The sequence below is a fragment of the Eimeria necatrix genome, genomic scaffold (assembly GCF_000499385.1).
Source record: "Eimeria necatrix Houghton genomic scaffold, Enh_scaff36, whole genome shotgun sequence".
Classification (NCBI taxonomy): domain Eukaryota; phylum Apicomplexa; class Conoidasida; order Eucoccidiorida; family Eimeriidae; genus Eimeria; species Eimeria necatrix.
The window spans coordinates 147450-169204 of record NW_013654102.1 but is presented as its reverse complement, the minus strand read 5'-3'; the positions used below and the strand labels follow the sequence as shown (position 1 = coordinate 169204).

The window sequence follows — 21755 nt, the reverse complement described above, 5'->3', positions numbered from 1 at the left end:
ACTTTAGTTGACAACTATGGAATACCTTATTTACCTCGTACAATTGAGTTCATATTATCATGAGGTGTGTAAACCCAAAATAATAGAACTGAAAGCTGACCTTCGCTGTGAGTCAGTGCCCGAGTCGCGTCGCGGCACCAACCTCGTGGTCAGCCTCGCACCCGGTGCGAGCTCTTTGTTCGCTCTTATGAATTTCCACTAGCCTACGGTGCCTTATGGCCTAAGATATTCGATATTATCCATGCTTTTCGCATTAGTAAGACTCGGGGGTAGTGACGAAGGTCAATTGTAGTGCCCGGCACTACAAAAGGTCTGTAATTAAAGCTCAAGTGTCTTCTCGCTTATTTGTACATTTATGTTTGCATCCCATGATTCGAGGAGGTTCGTGGCAGGAAACCGTTGTTAGGTCACTTATTCTTCTCAATCAAGGCAAACACCTACACTTCAGCTGATACTCCCACACCGCCTGGCCAAGCTGCTTCTCGTAGTGATGTTAAACATGAATACAAATTTTCTGACTATGGGGGGAGTCAATGATAATATAGACAATAGGTTAACAATGAACGTAACTCTCATGCACACAGGAAGATGGCAACAACAGCCAAAGCAGGCTTGTTGCGGTGACCTCCGCAAATCCTCGGCAAGTTACCAACTGCAGCTCTCCTCTATGCTCCAAAAACAGTTAAGTGAAAATTAGCAAAATAAGCATAAATAATACAAGGGGCTGAGCCACTCACTCTCTGCATAAACTGGTTGGTGAATGGTACCATCAAGGCACGTATTCGAGCCGCCAACACGCGCCGGTACCACAAAGCCCTGCTTTGTGTGTGTGGATTCCTCCTGTCACAGAAGCACACTGGAAATGACAGATCGGAACACATGAATTTAGAGAAATCAGATATTGTACGTAGTTGTGCGCGCCGTTTTTGAGGGTTATCATCTTTGCAAACCTATCCCGTCGGGGTGACCCAGTGGCTCAAGGCCTCTCCTTGTGAACCTGTGAGCTAATCGAATTCCACTGATACTTGCTTCACAATCACTTCCTCACCACTTTTGTCCGATTTGGGACCATTAGGCTAAGTGTTTTTGCTCTTTATCGTACCCATTGTGTGTTAGCCGCACTGACGCACTGGCCCAATGCTGTTCTTGCTTCGATTGTATTCTGGTTTTTTCGCTTGAGGGCGGAACTACATCCTAACGCTGATCCTTCTCCGAATAGTCAACTGAACTCTTTTCCTTGAACTGCGTCTTTCTGTGCAGTTTGTTGCAATTTTCGAACAGAACAAGAAAATGACGGACAAGCACGTCACAGAGGAAGTCTCTCAGTGGCTTCAGTCTCGCATTAAGAGCGAGACAGGTAAGTCGTTGGAAGAAATTGAAAAGGATTGGTCCGCGCAGCTCACTGCGAGGCACGATGAACTCAGGGTCCTTGAGCGCGAGCGCAACACAACCGTAGCGCGCTTCTTCGAAAAAATGGCCGAGAAAGCTGAAGACCGCGTTTTCCTGGTGTATGGAGCCGCTGCTGACGAAGGACAATATGAGGGTGGGGAACTCTGTGCAGAGTGTTGCACGAGGGTCTTGACCTATCGTCACGCAGACCATGCAAGTAACAGCGTTGCGGCCTGGGCGGCCAGACGAGAGAAAAGTAACGGCACACCATGTGGCTCGTGTAAGAGCAGCAATTGTAGTCACGCATCTGCTGACTGTAAACGCAGCACCCCAGTAGCTGCCCTGATGATGCACAACAGTCCAGAATTCGTAGTTGTATTTTTGGGTCTACTGAAAGCGGGAATCACAGTGGCTTTACTGCATCCTCAGCTCCGCGGGAGCCTACTGCGGAGAGCTCTCCAAGAATCAGAGGCAGATATGCTTATATGCGATGACCTTACTCTTAGCTCCATGAGGACTGCTTGGCTGAAGCCCTCCACTGAGGAAATTGATGCGGCAGTTTCTGCGGTCCTACATGATGATGAGGGACAGCCTGGCTCCTATCCTTGCTCGGTTTTCATATGTGGACTTAAAGATGCAAAAGAGGATGCGGGAGAGCACAAGCTCCTCCCTCAAGTGCACAGCATTGTCAAAGAATTCCTCACTGAGGATGAAGTGGCTTACCACAAGCAGCACGTTGAACAACAACATGATAAGGAGCACAAATGCAAGCCCTCTGGATTTCCACTGCTTTTAAAACAACGTCTCCACCACCTGTCAGCACGTTCCAAGGCTGATGAGCAGAAGCGTGACCACATGCATGAACGCGAATGCCCCGATATGGCCCTGCCGTGCTGCTGCCTGTATACCGCAGATTTGGAGGGGCACTTACGAGCTACATGGGTATCGAACAGCCGTTTTCTGTCCGCTGGTTTGTGCTGGGTGCATGCCGTGGATCTGACAGAGTCGGACCGCCTCTTGTTGGGGGTTCAGTTATGTCACGAGGTGGGGCTCCACGCATTGGCTGCAGCAATTTCTTGCAGGGGAGCTCTGCTGCTGCGTTCTCGATGCAGTCTCCTCTCTCTATGGCCTGATGTGAAGGCTCTAGACGCCACCATCATCTTCCACACAGGCATGCTGTGGTCAAGGCTCCTCAAAGCCCACGAACGCTTCAATGCGGGAGACGAGACACAGCGTTTGGGTTCCTGGGTGGGTCATCCGCAACTGCGGGCCAGCATAGGTACGGGCTTGCCTGGGGAATTGTGGCCTGTGGTCAAAAGCGTCTTCAACATCCCTCGCATTCTGGAATTCTATTCTCCAAGGAACCTCCAGACGCCTCAGATCCTCTTCAATGCTTGGAGCATACCGGGGGCCTTCGGCTTCGTCCCCGACAACTCCTGGAATTCTAGAGAGCTTGAACGTATCGTAAAATTTGATGAAGAAAGGGAGGAAATCTTCAGAGACCCGGTTACGAAGATGGGGATGGCAGCCCCCAGGGACGAGAGGACGCTCGTGCAGAGAGGTACGTTCACATGTGGACCGCTGTTTTGTCGCTGCAACCTGCTGTTTCTGCAGGTGAGCCGGCGTCGCGTCTTCTAGTACTTGCGAGTACCATGATTTTGCGGCATTCAGGTGAACTGGTATCGCAAGTGAACCCAGAGCACGGCATATGCCTCTTCACAGGAGAAGGGAAAACTGAACAATACCTGTATAAAGACTTGCTGAAGTCAAACGATATTTGGTGTCGATCTGGGGACATTGTAGAGAGAGATGCAGCAGGTTTTCTCTACCTCTCCAAACGCGTTGGTGGGCAGTGCACCCTTCATTTGACCATCCAGAGGCTGTAATGTTCCTGTGTCGCCACCGGTTCTGACACGGCTTGCAAGCGGTGCATGGCTTTGTTTGGCCTTACGGCTCAGGTTGTATCATTTGAGGTGTCTGCTTTTCTTATGTCTCCACAGGGACTAGCTTTCTTGTGGATGGTATGGCGGCGCCGCTGCTAGATCTGGGGAAGCTTCTTGGACGCCTACCGGGGGTTTTCGGCGCACGTGTGCAGGGCCTTCCCGTCTTTTCAAACAAGGAACGGGAACAGACAAATCACAACTTAGCCCAAGAAAATATCAAAACTCTGCAGGGCGGATGGCCGAAGACTATTTTCGAGCTCCTAGAAGCCGGAGAACAAAACCGCAGGGTCAAGGTAGGCTATTGGGCCAATCCACAATCTGAAATGAGATAAACATTTTGCTTCTAGTTAGGCATCATCAGGTGCACACATGTTCCTCGTATGGACTAAATGCGTGTTGCTTTCAGTGCCTTCTTGCTTGCATTCACGTCAAGCTGGGAGCAAATGATTCCACAGAAGAGGGTGAACTTGGTGACAATCGGACTTATACCTGCTGCCCCCCTAGCATAGAGAATAGCCTTATTGTCATTGGTAATGAGGAGGAGGCGAGCGGTTGGAAGAGGGAAGACGGAAATCAAGCTGGTAACGACGCAGCCATGATCACTCTACGCGCTTTTCTGCGAAGGCTCCGAACCAGCATTGACCGCGGCATCCAGTTATCCATTCGTCCAAATGTCTTGAAGCTTTGTTTTTCCATCTGCCAGAGTGGCGACCGGGACCTCAAAAGCAAAATGTGTACGTGCAAGCCGTGCAAGGCAGGCAACAAAGACGGTGGGTGCAACAATGGTTGTTGCGGGGACTGTTCTGGCAACGGCTGTCACCGAAAGAGTTTGGAAGACCTGTGCGGCCTCTTAGACAGTGAGGAGAGCGGGAAAAAAGGGTCCTCATGCAAAGACAGGGGATGTCACCGCTCCTGGCTTCTCTTTTACGCCGACTCAAATGGAGATGCCTTTGTGCCCCTTACAAAGGAAAACTTCAAAGACTTCGTACGTGAGAGCTTCCCAATGTTCGGTCTCTAAGCATACAGAAGAGCGACGGCTAGGCGCTGTTGCTTTCAGCGTCTTGGTAACATGAGGACAAGAGCAACACTCACCACCACTGCAGGACTTGCGATCCTGCCGCGACCCATCGCAAAGACCATTTTGTAAATGCAGCAGTGAGCAGGTCTCCTGTCCTTTGTATTCGCTCGTATGAAAAGGAGCACCAGTGAAGATGTGAATAGACTACTGACAACTACGGGTGATGAGGCGACTCAGCCACAGTTCTCGTACACTTATCTACCTGTTTCTTGCTGCTTATATTTGAGTGCATGAGGAAACGTCACTGTGGATACACAGGATCGCGTTTATGACAACAGAAGGGGGAGACAAGCACCTGGAAGTGTGTTCGCTACGTGCACACTTGAGTACACGAGTGGTGAGCACTCGACAAATTGTCTCTCTCCTTTTATTGTCGCAGGCATGCTCCTGTTCCCATTGTGGCGTTCGTCTGCATACTCCTCCACATCTCGCAGCCGACAGCCAATTTCCTGCATTGCTTATGCTGCGCATTATTTTGAACGCGGCTGCCAAGCATGCATGATGAAGCGCATTATCACGTGTGCGCACGACACTGCTGAACGAACAACCCAATGAGTCGGATGGGCTTAGGCATACGACACGGGGAAACGAGGCATTCGAGCAGATGAGCAGCTGTAGCACTATGTTGTAACCCTGCAATGTCACCTCTTAGACAATGCCGTTATTACTGGAAATTGAGATTGCATATCATTCACAAGCTACAACGATCAAGCGTCCTTTCAGCAAACTGCCATAGGAGGCAAACTGTACGAGAGGAACAGTTGATTCAGCTTGTTGTCTACTGCCCTAACATGTGAAGCACGTGCCACTGCAACTGCAGCGCCAGCGTGACGCTTGTTCCTCTTGCTAGGAGACTGTTTAGGTTTGTTTGTGAATACTAACACGAATTGTCTTGATGCACGTCCACATCTCGTAAAATTTGCAACAGCGCAGCTGTGCGCGACAGTTCGCTTGTGGAATCCAGCTCACAAAAAGTACTTAGTGTCCCTCAGCATCGTCCGGTTAAGAATGTTTGCCATGATGCCCAATTTCATGCGCTGCTGCTGCAACCTTCTCTGTTGCTCCGCCTCTCGCTTCCAGATCAGACGGCGCTGCTGCGGAGCCAGCATCACGCGCTGCTCCTGTCGCATATGTGTGTCACCCCTTGACACCTTGAGTTGTTTGTGAAGCTTGTGCCGCTTGTAGAGAGCTACGGACCACTTGCTGATGGTACTCACGTTCGGCAGGATTAGGCCCTGAACACACGAGCCATTAAGCTATCCCGTTCGACGTTCCAGCTACAAGCAGTCGTAGTAGCAGCTAGACAATCATAAGCATCCGCCCTACCCCCTGAAAAGGTTCACTCGTGACGATCCAGAAGAGATCAAGTAGAGGCAAAGCCAAACCATACTACGCCTACAAATAACCAAGGGTAGCAACAGCACCACAGAAGAACAGCAGCTGTCACTTACTCTTGCCATATCGCGTAGCACACACTGCTCGGCCTCTTGACGTTCCACACGCCTGACGCGCTGACGGCAAAAAATTGCGTGGGATCGATGCAGCACTCTGAGCAGCAGAACGCCATACACAAAACTTCGTCCCTCACCGCAGCCCAACATTCTCAATACTGCTGAAGGCAGCCACTTGTGGTGTAAATGCCTCAGAGTCCTAAAAAACAATCCTGGAATGCTCCGTGAACCGTATAATCCAGTGCTGGATCATATATCCCGGCGCTTACTCTTGGCCACTAGGGAGTTGCAAGTTCCCCTCATCAGTCACGCGTGCATGCCGCCATCCTCTGCAAGGAAATTGCAAACGTTACAGCCTGTACATTGTACATCGTGCACGTCAACTGCTCAGTACAGCTCAGCATTCTGGCTCGAAAAAGACTCACCTGGCTTGAAGCATCTCTTCAAGTCTTCGCTGCTCTGAGGCGGCATTCGCGCTGCCCTCCTCGTCGCTGCTGCAGTCCTCCCAATCGCCTTCATCTTCGCCTGCTACCACTTCTGCCTCCGCTTCCAATGACCGTTCTGCTTGTTTTGCTGCTGCTAAGGGGGACGTTGCGTCCTGTATACTGCTGCTGGGGTTGTCAGGGAGCACTAGCTGCGCGTTCTTCACTTCAGGAAGCCTTCCCAAGAGCTGCAGACGCACGATGGCAAAAAGTGGCAGTCCGCCATACACCAAGCGCACACGAAGGCACCCAGATCACACATTTGAGGAAAAACTGCTAAGCCTCATACCCGCACATTTCACACAACACGAGCCTTCTAATACAACCCGAACCTCGTAATAAGACCTCTTGTAGTCATAAAAGCGGTGCAACATGTCTTGCTGCTCTTCGTCCCACTTGAGCTGGAAGTGCCGCTGCTGCTGCATGTGCTGGAGTGCGGCGCGAATACCCTTAAACCCTCTGCAGCAAAACAGACAGCGTGGCTGTTTCTGCTGCTCCTGCCACAAGCAGCGCAAAAGCCCTGGTAAGTTCACGCAGTATTCCTCGTCTGGGACCTGGAAACAGCAAATGATGCATGCAGCTGAAAAATCAGCCACAACCAAAAGGGGCAACACACGCAACAGGAACAGCAAGCAGCAAGCAAACACGAGCCAAAGCAAGAGTAGCAGAGCGACAGCAGTCAGAACCGAATCAAACTCTTCGCATGCATCAATTTCCGCGTAATCATGATGCTGCTCAGCACCAGCTAAGAGGAAGCAGTAGGAATCATACGCTCAGTCATGGCAACTGAGGTGGATCCGGCAATAGCGGCAACTAGGTAGCAGCAAAGGGACGTACAAAAAATCCGTATGTCTTGCGCATGTAGCTTAGGTTTTCTGCGGCTGAAGGGAATGCGGGCATCTGTTCGAATAAGTTGCACCTCTCTGGATGCTGTAACAGCGCAGCACGCCATGCAGCAGCTGCAGCCTTTGCTGTTGCTTTCTGTCTGCTGCTGCCCCTTGAAGCTGACGTTGTCACACCTCTCTCGCTTCTCTGATAGCCCTGATGTTTCTTTAAGTGGTCTTTCCCTTTAACATTGCAGCGCACGGCAGCATGAAAGTCAGCCGCAGCGCCTGTGAGCCCCTGTTCCTGTACAGCCATGTGCTGGGAGGTCCCAAGCGAACCACACCCCTCCGCATACTCTCGAGCTAAACGTAACAGTTCAGTCTTTCTCTTAAACTCAGCTTCAGGGATAGACGGCAACTGTTGACTGCGGCGACGCATGTTGTACCTGAAGTGGATATGCAGTAGGCACAGGGCTATAGCACAGGATATTTACATGCACTGTGAAAAATCCGAAACTGAGGCTACAATAAAAACAGGCACACTCATAAGGTGCTTTTAGAGTTGACCCAACCGTCACGCTGGTCCGGGAAGCGCCTATTAGGGAACGGCGTTTGCGTTTAATGTTTTACTATTTACTGACAAGTGCCACAGAGTTTTATGATGTTCACTGAGGGCGTGTCTGTCTTGTAGTTCACAGGCGCAGATTCTGCAAGCCAGAGCCACTTGGCTCTGTGGGAGAGGGACAGAAGGTTGAGAATCCATCCTTAACCTTGGACACCAGACTCCCGTAGATGTGCCTGGTGTCCAGGTTCTGAAAAAACAAGGAAAAGGTGTACCGCACCCTTCTTGATGTCAAATATAGCCCAATGAACAAAGAAAGGGGATAAAGCTGAGTGAAGTTCCCCTTGCTGCTGCTACTGCTGCGGCCGTCGTGGCTGTGTTTCAGTTTCCCTGTTGAGGGCTTAGGAAGATATTCATATTTCGCTCAAATATGCAAAGGTCAATGTAAAAAGACGCATATGAAGAGGGAGCTTAGCTGCCGATGCTTCAAGATGAAGAAGCCTTCGACTGCATGCGCTGGGTCCTTTTCTCCCATCACTAGATGCCTTACGCTCAAGCCAGCATAACAGCACTTGTCCTTCCAATAGAAGATGTAATGAAAGGATTCTACACTTCTCGAGAAGGCAGCACAAATAGCCCTGCTGCTTCATATGGCGCAGGAGCTGCAGCAGCGCCAACAGCTGCAGCGGCCACCACAAATGCCGTAATTGAAGCTCTCTCACGGATCGATGGCTTCAGTGGATTCCACACTCCAAGCCTGTTTCCACTGGGGCTCGATTTGGCTATCTTTAGGGAACGGGACTACAAGGTGCCGTTGCAGCTGCATCTGCTGCGGCAGCAAGCGCAGTCGCACGAACAGCAACAACAGCAGGCATAACAGCAGAAGAAACCGCAAAGATAGCCGTAGGAAGAACGAGCAGAGGAGCAGGGAGGGTAAACTGCGTGGAGCAACCGTAGAAATTGGTCAGCGGGCCTTCAACCCTTCGCCTGCAGCAGCTTAGCATCATCACTCCTTGGCACTGCTAATACTGCAAGTTCTAGTGGATCTGAAGCTGCTGATGTTATGCCAATCAACAGTCCAGTCGAGACCGTATATCAGCGGCTTGTATGCGCAGCACGTAGCTGCTGCAGCACTGTGTCTGGTTCTGGTGGCACTGAACCAGCCAGTGCTTCTGACTATAAAGCAACAACAGGTGCTGCTACTGCTGGCATGAGTGCAGCAGCACTAGCACATGCCACGCCATCGGCCGTAACCAAGGTATCAACAGCGACGCCCTCGACAGCAGCAACAACAGCAGCGGAGCCACTGCCGGCGGGTGTGTGTTCTGAGCGGCCGGTTTCCCGTTCCGCTTTGCATTGCTGCAGCAGCACGCACTGCGACAGTATCAGCAGCTGCTGCAACTGTATTTCCTTCTCTTCGACACTAAGCATTGCAGACCACGGAGCTGTGCTTAGACTGCCCTCCAACAGGGGCCATTTTTTCAAGTGTAGCAGCAGCCCTGCCGTTGCGTCTGCAGCTTCCGCTGCAGCAGTCCCACAGCAACAGCTGCCGTTGTATGGTATGAATGAAGACTTAAATAAACAGCAGCAGCTGCTGCAACAGAAACAGCCGCAGCAGCAACATCAAATCCACCGGAGAGGGGAAGATGAAGACCCCAAAATGCTGCAGATCATGCGGACGCATGCATTCCTACATCTCACTAGCGGAGCTGTGGCAGGTGGGGTCCCTTAAGCCCATGGAACAAACCGTAGACCCTGGGTACTGGTTTTTCAGGACTGTTTATTGGCCTGCTGGACAAGACAGGCGGGAACGCTGGGTCGCTCTTCAAATACCTTGTAGCTTGTGGTTTTGGGCTTACGCTGCGCCGCAGGTGCCGTCTCGCGCACAGCTACTGCTCCCCTTGACCGAGTTAAAGTGATTCTTCAGTTGCAGCCCATCTCGGTACCGCTGAGGCAAGCAGCACGGGTGATCATGCAACAGGAGCTGTCAGGTAAGGCTTCTACGGCTGTCGCTGATCCTGCCTATTCGGGTGCTGCTACCGCCACGCGGAGAAACAGCGGCAGCGCAGCCGCAATTTGCGTCGAACGGAAGTTATCGCAATCCTCAAAGCAAGATGAAGGGACCGCTTTGCGGCAGCAGCACCGAAAGCAAGCAGTGCGGGAGGCTGTGCTTCGTCCATTGCCCCCCAGCGTCATCAAGCGCGGCAGCTGCAGCAGCAAAGCCAACTCTAGCAATGGGAGCTGTTGCAGTCACTTCTTTCTCGGTGGTTGGCGGGGGTTCTTCCGGGGCAACTTGACCAACTGCCTAAAAGTTGTGCCCGAGACAGCGGTCAAGTTCTACAGCTACGACATTTGCAAGCACACGCTTGCACGTAGAAAGCAGCAACAGCAGCAGCCCGAGCAAGCGCCGCAGCAGCAGCATGAGGAACTGGGAGAACCCCACTTGCAGCTCATGGATAAATTTCTCTGTGGCGCGATGGCGGGGCTCTGTGCCCAGCTTCTTATATACCCTATGGAGCTTGTAAACACCACCTAGCAACGCAGAACTTTCTGTAGCACCAAACGAACTAGCTTCTCACGGGCACGCCTTAATGAGGCTCGCCTTCCCAGGGTTCGTAGATTCAGCGGTATTCGGGTCTTGAGTTCCCGTCTTCATAATGGAAGACTTCGGTCTAGAGTGCACGGTTTGTGTGTCTGTAGGTCAAGACGCGTTTGGCTGCATACGGTCCAGGTTGCATGTACACAGGAGTACTGCAGTGTTTCCGGGAAATTTACAGAGAAGGAGGTTTGAAACGACTCTACAGAGGTGTGGGGCCCTCATTGCTGGGCATCATTCCTTATGCGGGCATTGATTTAGCCGTTTTCGAGACGCTTAAAGAAGCCTACATGCAGAATGTCATGCTACCCAAGCAACGGCGGCAGCAACAGCAGCACCACGAGCAACGCAAAACATGCAACAACTGCAGCCCCGAGCCTTCCTCTGCATCCGTGGAACTCTCGTCTGCTGATGCTCCTTCAACAACGGCAACAAAAACAAACGAACACACAGGCATGGTACCAAGCATTCCGACGGCGCAAGCTGTGCTGGCCTCGCGAGCTCGCTGTTGCTGTGACCAGAGCACGAGCACCAGCTTGCTGCAGCCGGCGTCGCCTCCCGCCGTGGTGTTGCTGCTGATGGGTGGCTGCAGCAGCCTCATAGGCCAGGTTCTGGCGTACCCAACTGCCCTGGTGCGGACACGCATGCAGGTGGACGGAAGTGGCGGCCAGCCGTTGCTATATCGAAGCAGCGCGGCAGCCGCTGCAGCAGCAGTGCGCCAAGGTGGGCTACGAGGCCTATACAGAGGGCTGCAAGCCAACTGCTGCAAGGCACTACCTGCCGTGTCTCTCTCTTGGATCGTTTACGAAAAGACGAAATGTGCAATCAGCAGCTTGGAGAGAGACTGGACGGACCATCTAGAGCAACAGCGAGTCGCTAGAGCCGCACCCTAGGGAAACGAGGGGCTGCAACAGGAGCAGCGAGCTCGACTGTACAGCTGTGCTTTTACAGCCGTTGCTTATGTTTAAGCCACAGCTGCTGCCATTTTCAAAAGCGGGTAGCCGCAAAGCATCTGCACTCCAAAAACATTTACTAGCAGTATAGCCAAGAGTTGCCCTTACAGCAGCGACCGGTGCTGCTTCTGCTGCAGCAGTCTGTGCAGCACCCGTTGCTGTAGCAACTGCTTCAAGTGTTCCCCGGCAGCCGGCGCTCCGAAGTAGACAATTTGGAATTGTTGACCTCGGCACTTCACGAGGTGCGTTACACCTAACCCTGGGACACGGACCACTTGCTACCTGACGAAGCAAACAGCAGCAACGTAGGTGTTGCAACAGTGACACCACCGACGGAGAGCACGTTCAGCAGCAGATGCCGCAGCCCGTGCAGCGTGAGCACAGCAGGCAGCAGCTGCGCGCACTAAGATGTCAACTACACTGTCGGCGCAGCAGCAACTCCAACTGTCGTACCCCCTACCACAGTAATCATAGCAGAGAGCAGAGTTGAATGCACGCACATACGATTGGTGGCTTCTAGGGAAGCCTAAGGGGGAAAAAAAGTGCTACTAAATGCAGTCAATCTGCTGCTGAACCCTGCCGCTGCTGCTGCAGCGGCAACGCTCCAACGAGTTCCCGGAATGAGAGACGAATTTCAGCTGTTGTTGCAGCACGTGCAACATCAGCAACTGAGCCGTTGCTGCTGTACTCGCCGCCGGCGATACTGCAGCCTCCGCTCCGTCTCCCCTTGCTGCGGCAGGTGCTCCAGCACTTGCCTCCCTGCTGCATCAACAGCTGCTGCGGATACCCTGACACGGACAGGCGGGCGAGCAGCAGTGTGCGTTGCGGCAGCATCAGCAGCACGACATGCTGCTATTCTGTGCCACTGAGGTCTGCTGGTATGGCAGCAGCAATGAGGACGGCTTGCTCATGCTTTCTTGCTGCTCCTGGGCTTCTTCGCAGCTGTCTTCTTTATTGTTTGCTTTAAAGCCTTCTTAGGCTTTCTCGTCTTTTCCGGCTTTGTTTGTTTCTTGCGGATGGTCTTCTTCGCCTTGGGTGCTGTTGATGCTGCTGCTGCCACTGCTGGGGCAGCAGACGGAGCACGGGAAGCCTTCTTGCTGGCACTGGTTGTGCTCTTTGCTGCAGCTGCCTTAGAGGGCTTCTTTGCCGAAGACTTTTTAGGGGCCTTCCGAGCAGACTTCACGCTGGGGCGTGCCGGCGCCATTTTGCTGCTGCTGCTGCTGCAGTGGCTGCTGCCGTTGAGAGGTGGCCTGTCTGAGAAACTGGTGCCTGCTGCTGATGCAGCAACACCAAGAGAGAAAGAGACAAGAAATTACAGAGACAGCAATAAACTATGGAACGTGTTTTTGTTTGTGGCAAGCTGACACCCTAGCCTGGATAGTCGCCAAGGGTGCCGCCGCTGTGCTGCTGCCTGCCCCGCTGCTGCAGCAGCAGCGGCACTGACAGTTAGCTACTACAATGCCTGTGGCTAGCTGCTCCGTCTCTTCATAATCTAGAGAAAAATGCATTGTATATAATTTGCAGTGTGTAATGTTTTCCTTTGCACCTGGAAGCTAGTGCACCCAAGATTGTTGCCGGTGGTATAACGTTCATTGCAGTAACACCAGCCAGCCTCTCGTCCCAGCGGTCGCCAACACCAGACCTTGCTGTATCTCCGTATTTCTGGAACGTTTCCATATACTGTTTGTCTTTTCTCTTAATTATTATAATTCAGTGTAGATCAAGGGTATTGCAGGCAGCTTAAGCATCAAAGAGGCTGTGAGACTCAACAAGACACCAAAAAACGGCGCGGACTGGCGGAGGTGACGTGTGTCACGAAAAAAATGGCATGGATGCTGAGATTGCTGTACATACGTTTGAAGTCACTGCAACGGCTATAACTAGAAGGAAACTAGTTAGAAAGACGTTGAAATGCATTTGTGATTCCATAGCCACAGTGCAATAGTTGTGTGACTTTCACTCGATGCGTTGATTTGTAGTACCTCTCTACAATTGATCCTGTGATATTTTGCCAGCGATTAAACAGCCGCAATTACACCTAAAACAGGAATTACCTGGGCACAAGACTGCAAGAATGAAGATGATATTTAAATTCCGGCATAATAATAAAAACTATGTGACGCGTATTGAGTTTGAGACTTTAAGCTTATCATATCTCTACAGTTTGAATGCGGCACTGTTGTAGTTCGGAATCAGGGCTACGGGAGAAGCCGAGTGCTGCTACCCACTCCTGTGTTAGAGGCGTGGCTACATGGTAGACGGCGGCAAGAAACAAAAAAATTCTGAAATATCCGGTAGGACGACCATTGCAGAGCGTGTTCCCGTAGGGAAATTGGGCCGTCAAGAATTCTACGCTGCAAATCATCCGCGAAAACAGAATGCAGCTTTTAGTTCCTACCCTCATCAATATAGTTTTTGGGCCTTGAGCTTCAGACGATTCGGCATCATCCTCGAAACGCTAGTCACGGATAACACGGCTGCGAAAGAACAGGTGACGTGAAAATTTTTAGAAAAATAGCTTAAGATGCGCTGCGTCGACGTTTTCATACCGAGCTACGAGGCCTGGAGTCCTGGTCAGGAACCCCATTTCTCAGTGCGGCAACCACCAAAAGCGAGAAACGTTGAGCCAGCTGAATAAAGCATTTTGAAGAAGCGTCAGTACAAAGGCTTGCTCAAGATGTTGCGAAGGAGGACGATAGTGAGCAGACTGGCGATGCTCTTTCAAGCGTTGTCTAGCGGTCAAGAAAGCCGCGGGCAACTAGAAGAACCAAGCCTTGCAGCATCGTCGCAATTCCGTAAAACGGCCGAGTATCCTTCAACTCATTCACAGTGCTGGGAGGTCTGCGTAGATGATATCCCTAGCTGCCTGCTTTGATACCTCAAGAGAAAGCATGCCCTATCATCGGCGACTGCGAAAAGCGTGCTTCCAAAGACGCCTTCCATCTGGAGAAGAGAAACTTTTGCGTGGATAACGCTGGAACAAAGACAAAAAATTACGACAGCAAGAGCTGCTTGTTTAGAAGCAAGGATGGGGCTCTGGAAAGCATCCTGCAACGCCGGAGACGCGCGGCAGAAGTGTCCGACGAAAGGCTTACGAATCTATCGGTCAGCATGCAGCCAAGACACGTAAGTAGACCACGGCACCAAAACGAAATTGCCTGGTAAGGTCAGCGAAGGCTCCTCTGTTGGGAAAAGTAGGTTCTTCTCTGGAGCGCCTGACCCCTTGGGCTAACCACAATGGAAGACGCCGCATAAAGACATTGTTTCTTCCCGAACACCCGTATATGCCAGAAGCGGGCAGGAGATCTCCAGAGTTTAGGTGAGATCCCCTCGGATGAAAATGCACCATACTTTGCTAAATGATCATACAGACTGAGTGCCGAATCCTTTTGATGAAGCGCACCAGCGAGATGCTTCCACCTGCCAGGGCGAATTACTCGTTTTACGAGTGCACGCCCTGTAGAAGTCTTTAGAGACTGAGATTGGCAGGCTCGTACGATGCCTCGTCCGTGTGCAGTGGTTTTCAAGGAGAAGCTGAACCCAGTGTTGGTGTACGGGTCCAAGACCGGCATCAGCTTAGTTACCAAGGTAGTCTATGGTAACTACTATCATTGGGCAAATCCTCACACAGCTGCTATTGTAAATATGCCTATTTCTGCGAACATCCTTCCGCAACTAGTTCTCAAATATAGTCCACAGAGTCCCGTTGATGTAATCGTTCAGAATGTGTCAACGAGCTTTATGCGCTTCAGGAGGAAAAGCAGTATGGCACTCGGAGTTCCTAAAAGGTATGTCTGTGTCGTCAACTGTGTGGTTTTTCCGAGGATTTTATTATCTGTTCAAATGCGCTGCGTGTTCTCTATTGTTCTGCGTACAAAAGAAAAACACGCAACCTCTCGCCGAATGTCACGGTGAACGCACAGTCCCTAAGAATGCATTGCGTCCTGTACTACAGTAGCTTTATTGCAAACGGGATAATCAAGGTACGAAATGATTCAGTATCCCAAGGAGGTTCAAAACTATGCAAATAATCTCAAATTACATACCCACTGTTCTACCCAAGCTCTTTAGTGCAGCTTCGACTCTCTCTGGACAGCCTTTTAGACAGCATCTTGTGTGTCCAGTGCAGCACACAATCTGTCTTACTGACTGGCTGCCTTCTAAGTCAGCATTTCCCCACAGTACACCCCAACCCTCTTGTCCCCGCAGCCTCGCTGGGGACTGGAAGCTTTTGTTTTTACCCTTTAGCTTTGCTTTTGTCCTTGGGCTGTACTCAGAATCCCGCGTTAAACTTCTGGCTGAAGGCTAGGTTGCAGATGCCCTGCGGCATCTGCATCCGGCATCTGCATCCTGGTATGCTGGTTGCACGTTGCGGGGAATTGGGAAGGTAGTTCTCTGCTGGTTTGTGGTTGCCTAAGCTCCAAAGTCTGTGAAGCGAAATAAAAGTAATCTAGAGTGAAAACTGGGGGGCGGCGTTGAAAGGAAACAAACTATGCCGATGGTTTGACCTGTCGTTTAGAGGGGCAGAGGCGCTGGCATGCCGCTTGCACGCAAGCATACCGACAACAGGTATATCAAATGGAAGCCTGATATAAAAACGAGTAAAAAGCCAGAAAGAAAGAAGGAAATGCCACGTCAGACGCTGTGAGGGCATCAGCGAAGTCCACAGGCATTCAGTTCGAGAATTCGGCGCTGGCCTAGATGCCCCGGAGCTCACGGCTAAAGCTGCAGAGGCAGACAGATTAGGCGATGTACGGCTTCATCTATAGGTGGCGTCTGTGGAGTGGGAGGCAGCATGCCCTTTGCAGAGTAGTTCAAGACCCAATCGCGCTCGACAATCAGCGTGGCTTGCCGTCTTGTGAGCATCCAGGTAACAAAGAGGCCTAAACAAAGGAAGGAGAGTTTGCTCTACACGAGGGTCAAATAGTAGCTCGGCACTCCGGAGAGAAGAAACTCCAGGGAAAGTACTCTATTGATCTTCGTAAGGCGAACCGAAAACTCCCCACATATTTTAGCCTCTCGAAGCCCCGTTCAGAGTTAACTAACCTAGGTTGGTTGTCCGCTGAGATAAACGCTCTCAACCATTTCACTCCGGACTGCAGATATCTGCAGCACTCGCCATTGCTGCCATTCCGCATGGCATACTGACGATATTTCCAGCAAAGGCAAGTCCAACCTCGACCATCTACCATAGGGCGGTACACCTGCTACGGCTGTTTTCGTACTGGTGCGCGGCGATGTAGGAGATATCCTTCTCACACAGAATACTTGAGCAGCTTCAACAAAGGTGGCGTGGCAGGCCTATGGCGGATAACAAGCGTTTGTGTCTTTTTCTAGCAACGCAACACACTGGCATGTGTCTTTTGATTCGTCGGAGCTCAAGTTGTGCGCCAAGAGCTGCTGTAGTGCCTTCAAGATTGATAATAAATCGCGGCTGCTTTACCTTGTAAGTGGCTGAAGGCAGGCTACAATAACGCGAAAGATTGTTTTTCCGGGGTTTGCGAACTTACCTTCAGTGACTGCATGCAAGTGCAGCTTTTTGCTAATAAAGAGCGTATGACTTCATTTTTTATATACCAGAGCAGTGTTAGATGAACAACTTGAAGAGAGAGGGACTCAAGCCGCTACGTTGTCACACTCTTGTTGCTTCAAGAGGGAGTAACTTCTCAGTAAAGGTGCCTCTACATTTTATAGCCCTACGAATCTGGTAAGCATCTGCAGTTGACAAGCTCATCAACAGAGCAAAAGGTTTCTTTCGGAACTACATGGACCTAGCTGGGTCTTCCCTACTTTTTGCTGTATAGCTGTCTTGGTAGTATAAGCGCTCAGTTGGAGACTTACCGTTCCTCATTGATCTTCGCTGCAGTTTGTGGAAGTAGTCTTTTTGTATGCATTTACTCAATTAGGTGCAAGGGCTTCAAACTCTTATAGTGCCGTTTAAATAGCTAGTACATCGTGTCGAGAAAACGTTGCACAGGTGAGGGCGTGGCGTTTTATTTTTCGTGGTCGAGTTGGCCACCTATTTTGGAAAAAATGGCGCTCATTGTGGTCTTCGGTACAAATGCAATCGTACTATAAGTAAATACAGTGAAATTGTTTCAGTTTAGAACTTTTCTCGGGATGTGACCGATGACACACTGCGCTGAGGCCGCAGCTCCTGAAGGAGCGATCACTAGGCTATTTGACTTTAGTAGCGCTGATTAAGTGTATCTGAATGCAAAGAAGCAGCAGGTGCCTTTAGCAGCTCCCCATGATTGAAGGCCTCAGATTTTGAAAATACTTTTCTAAGCCCCTTGGCCCCACGCGTGCCTCCAGAGTACCTCAAAGCGTGTCTGAACCAGAAATGATTTCAAGTAATGAGAAGCTTACAAATGCAAACTTACATTACAGTAGGGAACAGAGGAATGTCCGGTGGCCCACAAGCTGCCCATGGGATTAGAAAGACGGAAATAGTAGCCGCTTCAAGACCAAAGCACAATCGGCTAGAATCTGTCCTTATGCCAATTTCTGCCCCATATTGGGCGTCAGCCGCGTTACGCATGCGCAGTGTGGTATCAGAAAATAAATGAGCTCTCCTAGGACTGCGCTTCACACATCAACATCACTACTTTCAGCTACGCTTCTTGTTCTCATTATGTGGAAACCCAGGGGCTCTGTCATAAAAGATTCAGTAAATCATTAGCACGTCAGATGTGTGCAAAAGATACATGTGCACGAGACATGGACCCAAAGTTACTAAAAGAACTGCATTTTGCATCAAAATCTCCTAAGATGCGTGTAGCCGTGAAAACGTACTGAAGATCTGCACGACTGCCAATACTCGCAGCACAGCCATCGAATATTCAATTGTCCTCCATTCTGCTATTCTAATTGGGCAGTTTTATCAGTTTACCAGTAGTTCTTCGCGTGTATTTAGAAAGGCTCCGTGAGACTCAAGCAGTTCTTGGATGCAAGCTGCTCAGCTGATGTAATATGGTTTCGGGAGGACTTGGTGGTCGTTGGCATTGAATAAAAAAGGTAATGATGCACTAGTCTGGTCACATGCGCTGACACAGCATGCAACTTTTCAGTGCATTATTAGGAAGTATACAAGGGTGAATCAGTAATGACTTAGTATAGCACAAGCGGTCACCACTGCAATGAAGCCTCCTGTTCCAGCGGGCGACGCGAAAATGCCAGAAGGAAATAGGCTATGAATTGAATTAAATCGTCACTGTATACAGGAAGCTGCTTTGGGCCGGACTGGCTCGGGAAGCCCAGGTGCAACCCAGAACACTACCACTGGGCGCAAAAATGCCGTTAAATAGTCTAACCGTGCACTGCAGCTAATAATTACAGATGCCGACACTTATGCCGTGAAAACTATTCATGTCCAGCAAGTAACGAAGTTCAGCAGCAAGTGCAGCCACCTGCTCTGAGTGCAGAAGAAACAGGCAGCTCTATTCTGGGAACATCACAAAAAGCTCTCGCTTTCCTAGCTTACATATTTTGAATCTTCAATTGGCACCGGCGTTACTCAAGGGAATATGCAAGGGCTGACCAAAAGGCACATATATGGAGGCAGTATGGCTAGAGCAGCTGGCTGCAGTTGTCCAGGATAACACTCTTTGCTTTGTATGGCTGGTGCAGCTGGCTAAAGTCGTTCAGGAAAGCAATCTGTGGAAATATCAAAAAATCCTCGCTTTCCTAGGTAATATACTTCGGATCAATCAGCACTAGCATTTGTCAGGGGATATATACGAATAAAAACTAGATGTTTAGCAGCGGAAGATATAGGTATGTAGGTATGACTGAACATCTTAACTCACATCTTAGCAATGCATCTGCGTGAAGGACTCGTCCAGAGCGCGGAGGACAAGGGAGCACCCTGGATCTGTCAAGCTGGAGCTCACAGCACTCCGCAGTAATCTAGACACGATTCAAAGGGAGCACAGAAGCAGGAAACGGTGAACGAAGCATCAGCAACAATGCAGGAAGGAGGTTCACCCAATCGATCCAGCCTGCAGCAACTCGTATAACCACCAGCCATATTTTCTCCACACGCATTGCGATTACACTCATAGCAACTGTGTTCTGCGGTCGTTTCGAACCTTTATTTTTGGTTCGCTTGCGTTAATTACGTTCTTCCCCAGCAGTTGCTGCTGCCTTTCGCCCCGAGCGACTTCGAAATACGCGCAGTCTACCAGCTGCACATGCAGAGAGTTGGCTCCGCTGCAGCTCTCATTTACTCGCTTCCTAACCAAATGGAGAAATCCTATAAAACATGGAGCGCTTTCACGGCAAGCCAAGCAATGAGAGCTAAAGTAACCCCCCCCCAGCTGCTTGCGCAATGCTAAAACAACTACACTTGACACCTTTGGCATCAATCTCCGCCTGTATTTGTAACGGTTCATCCCTCGTTGCCGAGTCCCAAACCGGTGGCTCATTCGGTGCGGTTTGATAACCCGTGGGCACACTTCCGCCGTAGAAGATGAAACAAGTCAGAGTCACAAGCAGCACATGAAGACAGTGAGAGTCCCCTAGTGAAGGTGAAGCTCGCCAACGCTGTCCAAATTTGTCTGTACCATCTGCCCAGACGGGATAAGTCCTGATTGGCGCGAATTTACACCAACTAATCATGCGCACTCGCCGTATACAGCGATTTTTTCTAGAGTCCCGCCCACCGGTTTACATGCTATCTAGACGCATCTTAGCTGAGCTACGCACCATCGTGACAACTTCTCGTGCACTGGTTTACTTTACTACACAGGTATGCTTCACCCCTTGACGACGCTTTGCAGCGTCTCCGTTCGGTGCTTTTAGAAATAAAACTGTCTGATCCTTCAAGTGTAGAACCTAGTGTGCTAATGTGGGCTAGCGCTCGTGTAGGATTCAATGGGGCTCCCAAAATCCAAGAAAAAGAATTGACGTTTTGCAAGACAAATTGGGTCTGAGCACACCAAGGCTTATCACTCTTCGGGCTCCCAAAATTGTTCCAAAATCTTCTAATTATTCACTCAAGTTCTGGCTTCTTTGGCTTTTTCAGAGGCTGCGTGGTGGGCCCTTTTGTCATGAGCGACCTGTGGATATGTGGTATAACACCACCACCGGCAATTGTAGCCTTGATCAGCGTGTCCAGTTCTTCGTCACCTGAATAAAAACATGCAGACCATGCACTGCTGATTGCAGCAGCTACCGAACATCCTACTGGGAAATGGGAGATGAACCTTACCGCGAATGGCAAGCTGTAAATGACGGGGAGTTATTCTCTTCACTTTAAGATCCTTCGAGGCATTACCAGCCAGCTCGAGCACCTCAGCCGTAAGGTACTCCAAAATGGCCGAGGCATACACTGCAGCGGTCGAGCCCACGCGGCCTGCTCAGAAAAACATGGCTCCCCTAGTGCTGCCGCATGAACCACACAAGCAGCTGGTGCGATCTACGGCGATTGCAAACATCCGTCACGGAATTTGTAAGACGCATTCAAATTAAACATTAAATAGGAACACCAACACGCAGAGCCATCCTTCACTGCAACTTGCTCAAAAAGAAAAGGACAGGTCATCCCTCGTGCAAGCCCTACACTGCTGGTCCTGAAGAACCGACATCTTGCGCGTTAACAGCAAGTGCAAGCCGTATCTTGGGATAAAATGATTCACGGGAACAAATAAGAGCACAAGTTACCGCAGGACGGAAGCGGGCAAACCTCCAGACACGTTGTACCGCCATTCCACTAAGGCCACCCGAACCCACCACAGCTGAAGCAATTAAACACTCTTGGGAAAAGGCGTAAACAAACACGACAGAGTAATTAACTTACAAAGACTTTAGCAAAAAACCACTTTGTGAGGCAGCCACACCACAGACGTTTTGCTGTACACTATGTCTTTATGTATCCGCACTTGAGCAGGTTAGGTTGGAAGTGTTCTCCTCACCTTCGGATGAGATACGACTCTTTAACATTCTGTGAACACGCCCGACAGGGAACTGAAGTCCAGCGCGAGCTGCGCGAGAAAGAGGAGCCTTCTTGCCTTTGCCGCTTCCAGCCTTACCCTTCCCGCCCTTGCCCATGCCACCAACCTTGCCACCAACCTTTCCTCCCACCTTTCCTCCAACTTTGCCGGCGCCATCCATTTTCAAGACAAAGAAATTTAAGAATGAAGAGAAAACGGAACAACCTAGAAATGTCAGCTGTTGTGCTACTGGAGCAACCTCGCCGCGAGAGTTCTTAGCTCCAGGAGAGGTGGTGCCTGAGGGAGGGCAGAACGCTTATCACGCAGAAAAAAAGAGAAATCCAAATAAGCTTTTAACTGTGATACGTTTCACTTGACGCACCTCGAAGCGTTCGTAAGTGACAGTCGTCATTGGTAGGGCCCGCCGCGGTTACCTCAGACAGCCCTGCATAAACTGCCACTCCTGCCACAGAGGTGTAGGAATCCTGCTTGGCTCCAGTACTTGGCCTCCACTTGACGCTTTATGCGGCAGTTTATTCCAAAAA

At 50.5% G+C, this 21755-nt stretch overlaps 5 protein-coding genes across 5 annotated transcripts; 2 read left to right on the top strand and 3 right to left on the bottom strand.

The window, feature by feature from the left end:
- Window positions 1-1290: 1290 nt before the first annotated feature.
- ENH_00048000 (hypothetical protein, conserved) lies at window positions 1291-4350 on the top strand (the record flags this gene model as incomplete). Its single annotated transcript, XM_013581065.1, has 4 exons — window positions 1291-2950; window positions 3061-3234; window positions 3390-3625; window positions 3739-4350. The coding sequence occupies 4 exons, from the start codon at window positions 1291-1293 to the stop codon at window positions 4348-4350; spliced, it is 2682 nt and encodes an 893-aa protein (XP_013436519.1).
- A 1025-nt stretch (window positions 4351-5375) lies between these two features.
- Window positions 5376-7930, bottom strand: ENH_00047990 (hypothetical protein, conserved; the record flags this gene model as incomplete). The annotated part of the gene is made up of 7 exons (XM_013581064.1): window positions 5376-5645; window positions 5862-5958; window positions 6131-6190; window positions 6287-6531; window positions 6676-6897; window positions 7181-7613; window positions 7809-7930. The coding sequence occupies 7 exons, from the start codon at window positions 7928-7930 to the stop codon at window positions 5376-5378; spliced, it is 1449 nt and encodes a 482-aa protein (XP_013436518.1).
- An 862-nt stretch (window positions 7931-8792) lies between these two features.
- ENH_00047980 (mitochondrial carrier domain-containing protein, putative) lies at window positions 8793-11218 on the top strand (the record flags this gene model as incomplete). The annotated part of the gene is made up of 3 exons (XM_013581063.1): window positions 8793-9447; window positions 9601-10250; window positions 10430-11218. 3 exons carry the CDS (start codon window positions 8793-8795, stop codon window positions 11216-11218), a joined length of 2094 nt encoding a protein of 697 aa, XP_013436517.1.
- Window positions 11219-12185: 967 nt separating this feature from the next.
- Window positions 12186-12482, bottom strand: ENH_00047970 (hypothetical protein, conserved; the record flags this gene model as incomplete). Its single annotated transcript, XM_013581062.1, has 1 exon — window positions 12186-12482. One exon carries the CDS (start codon window positions 12480-12482, stop codon window positions 12186-12188), a length of 297 nt encoding a protein of 98 aa, XP_013436516.1.
- A 7788-nt stretch (window positions 12483-20270) lies between these two features.
- Window positions 20271-21391, bottom strand: ENH_00047960 (histone H2A, putative; the record flags this gene model as incomplete). Its single annotated transcript, XM_013581061.1, has 3 exons — window positions 20271-20407; window positions 20490-20633; window positions 21193-21391. 3 exons carry the CDS (start codon window positions 21389-21391, stop codon window positions 20271-20273), a joined length of 480 nt encoding a protein of 159 aa, XP_013436515.1.
- Between the last annotated feature and the right edge of the window lie 364 nt (window positions 21392-21755).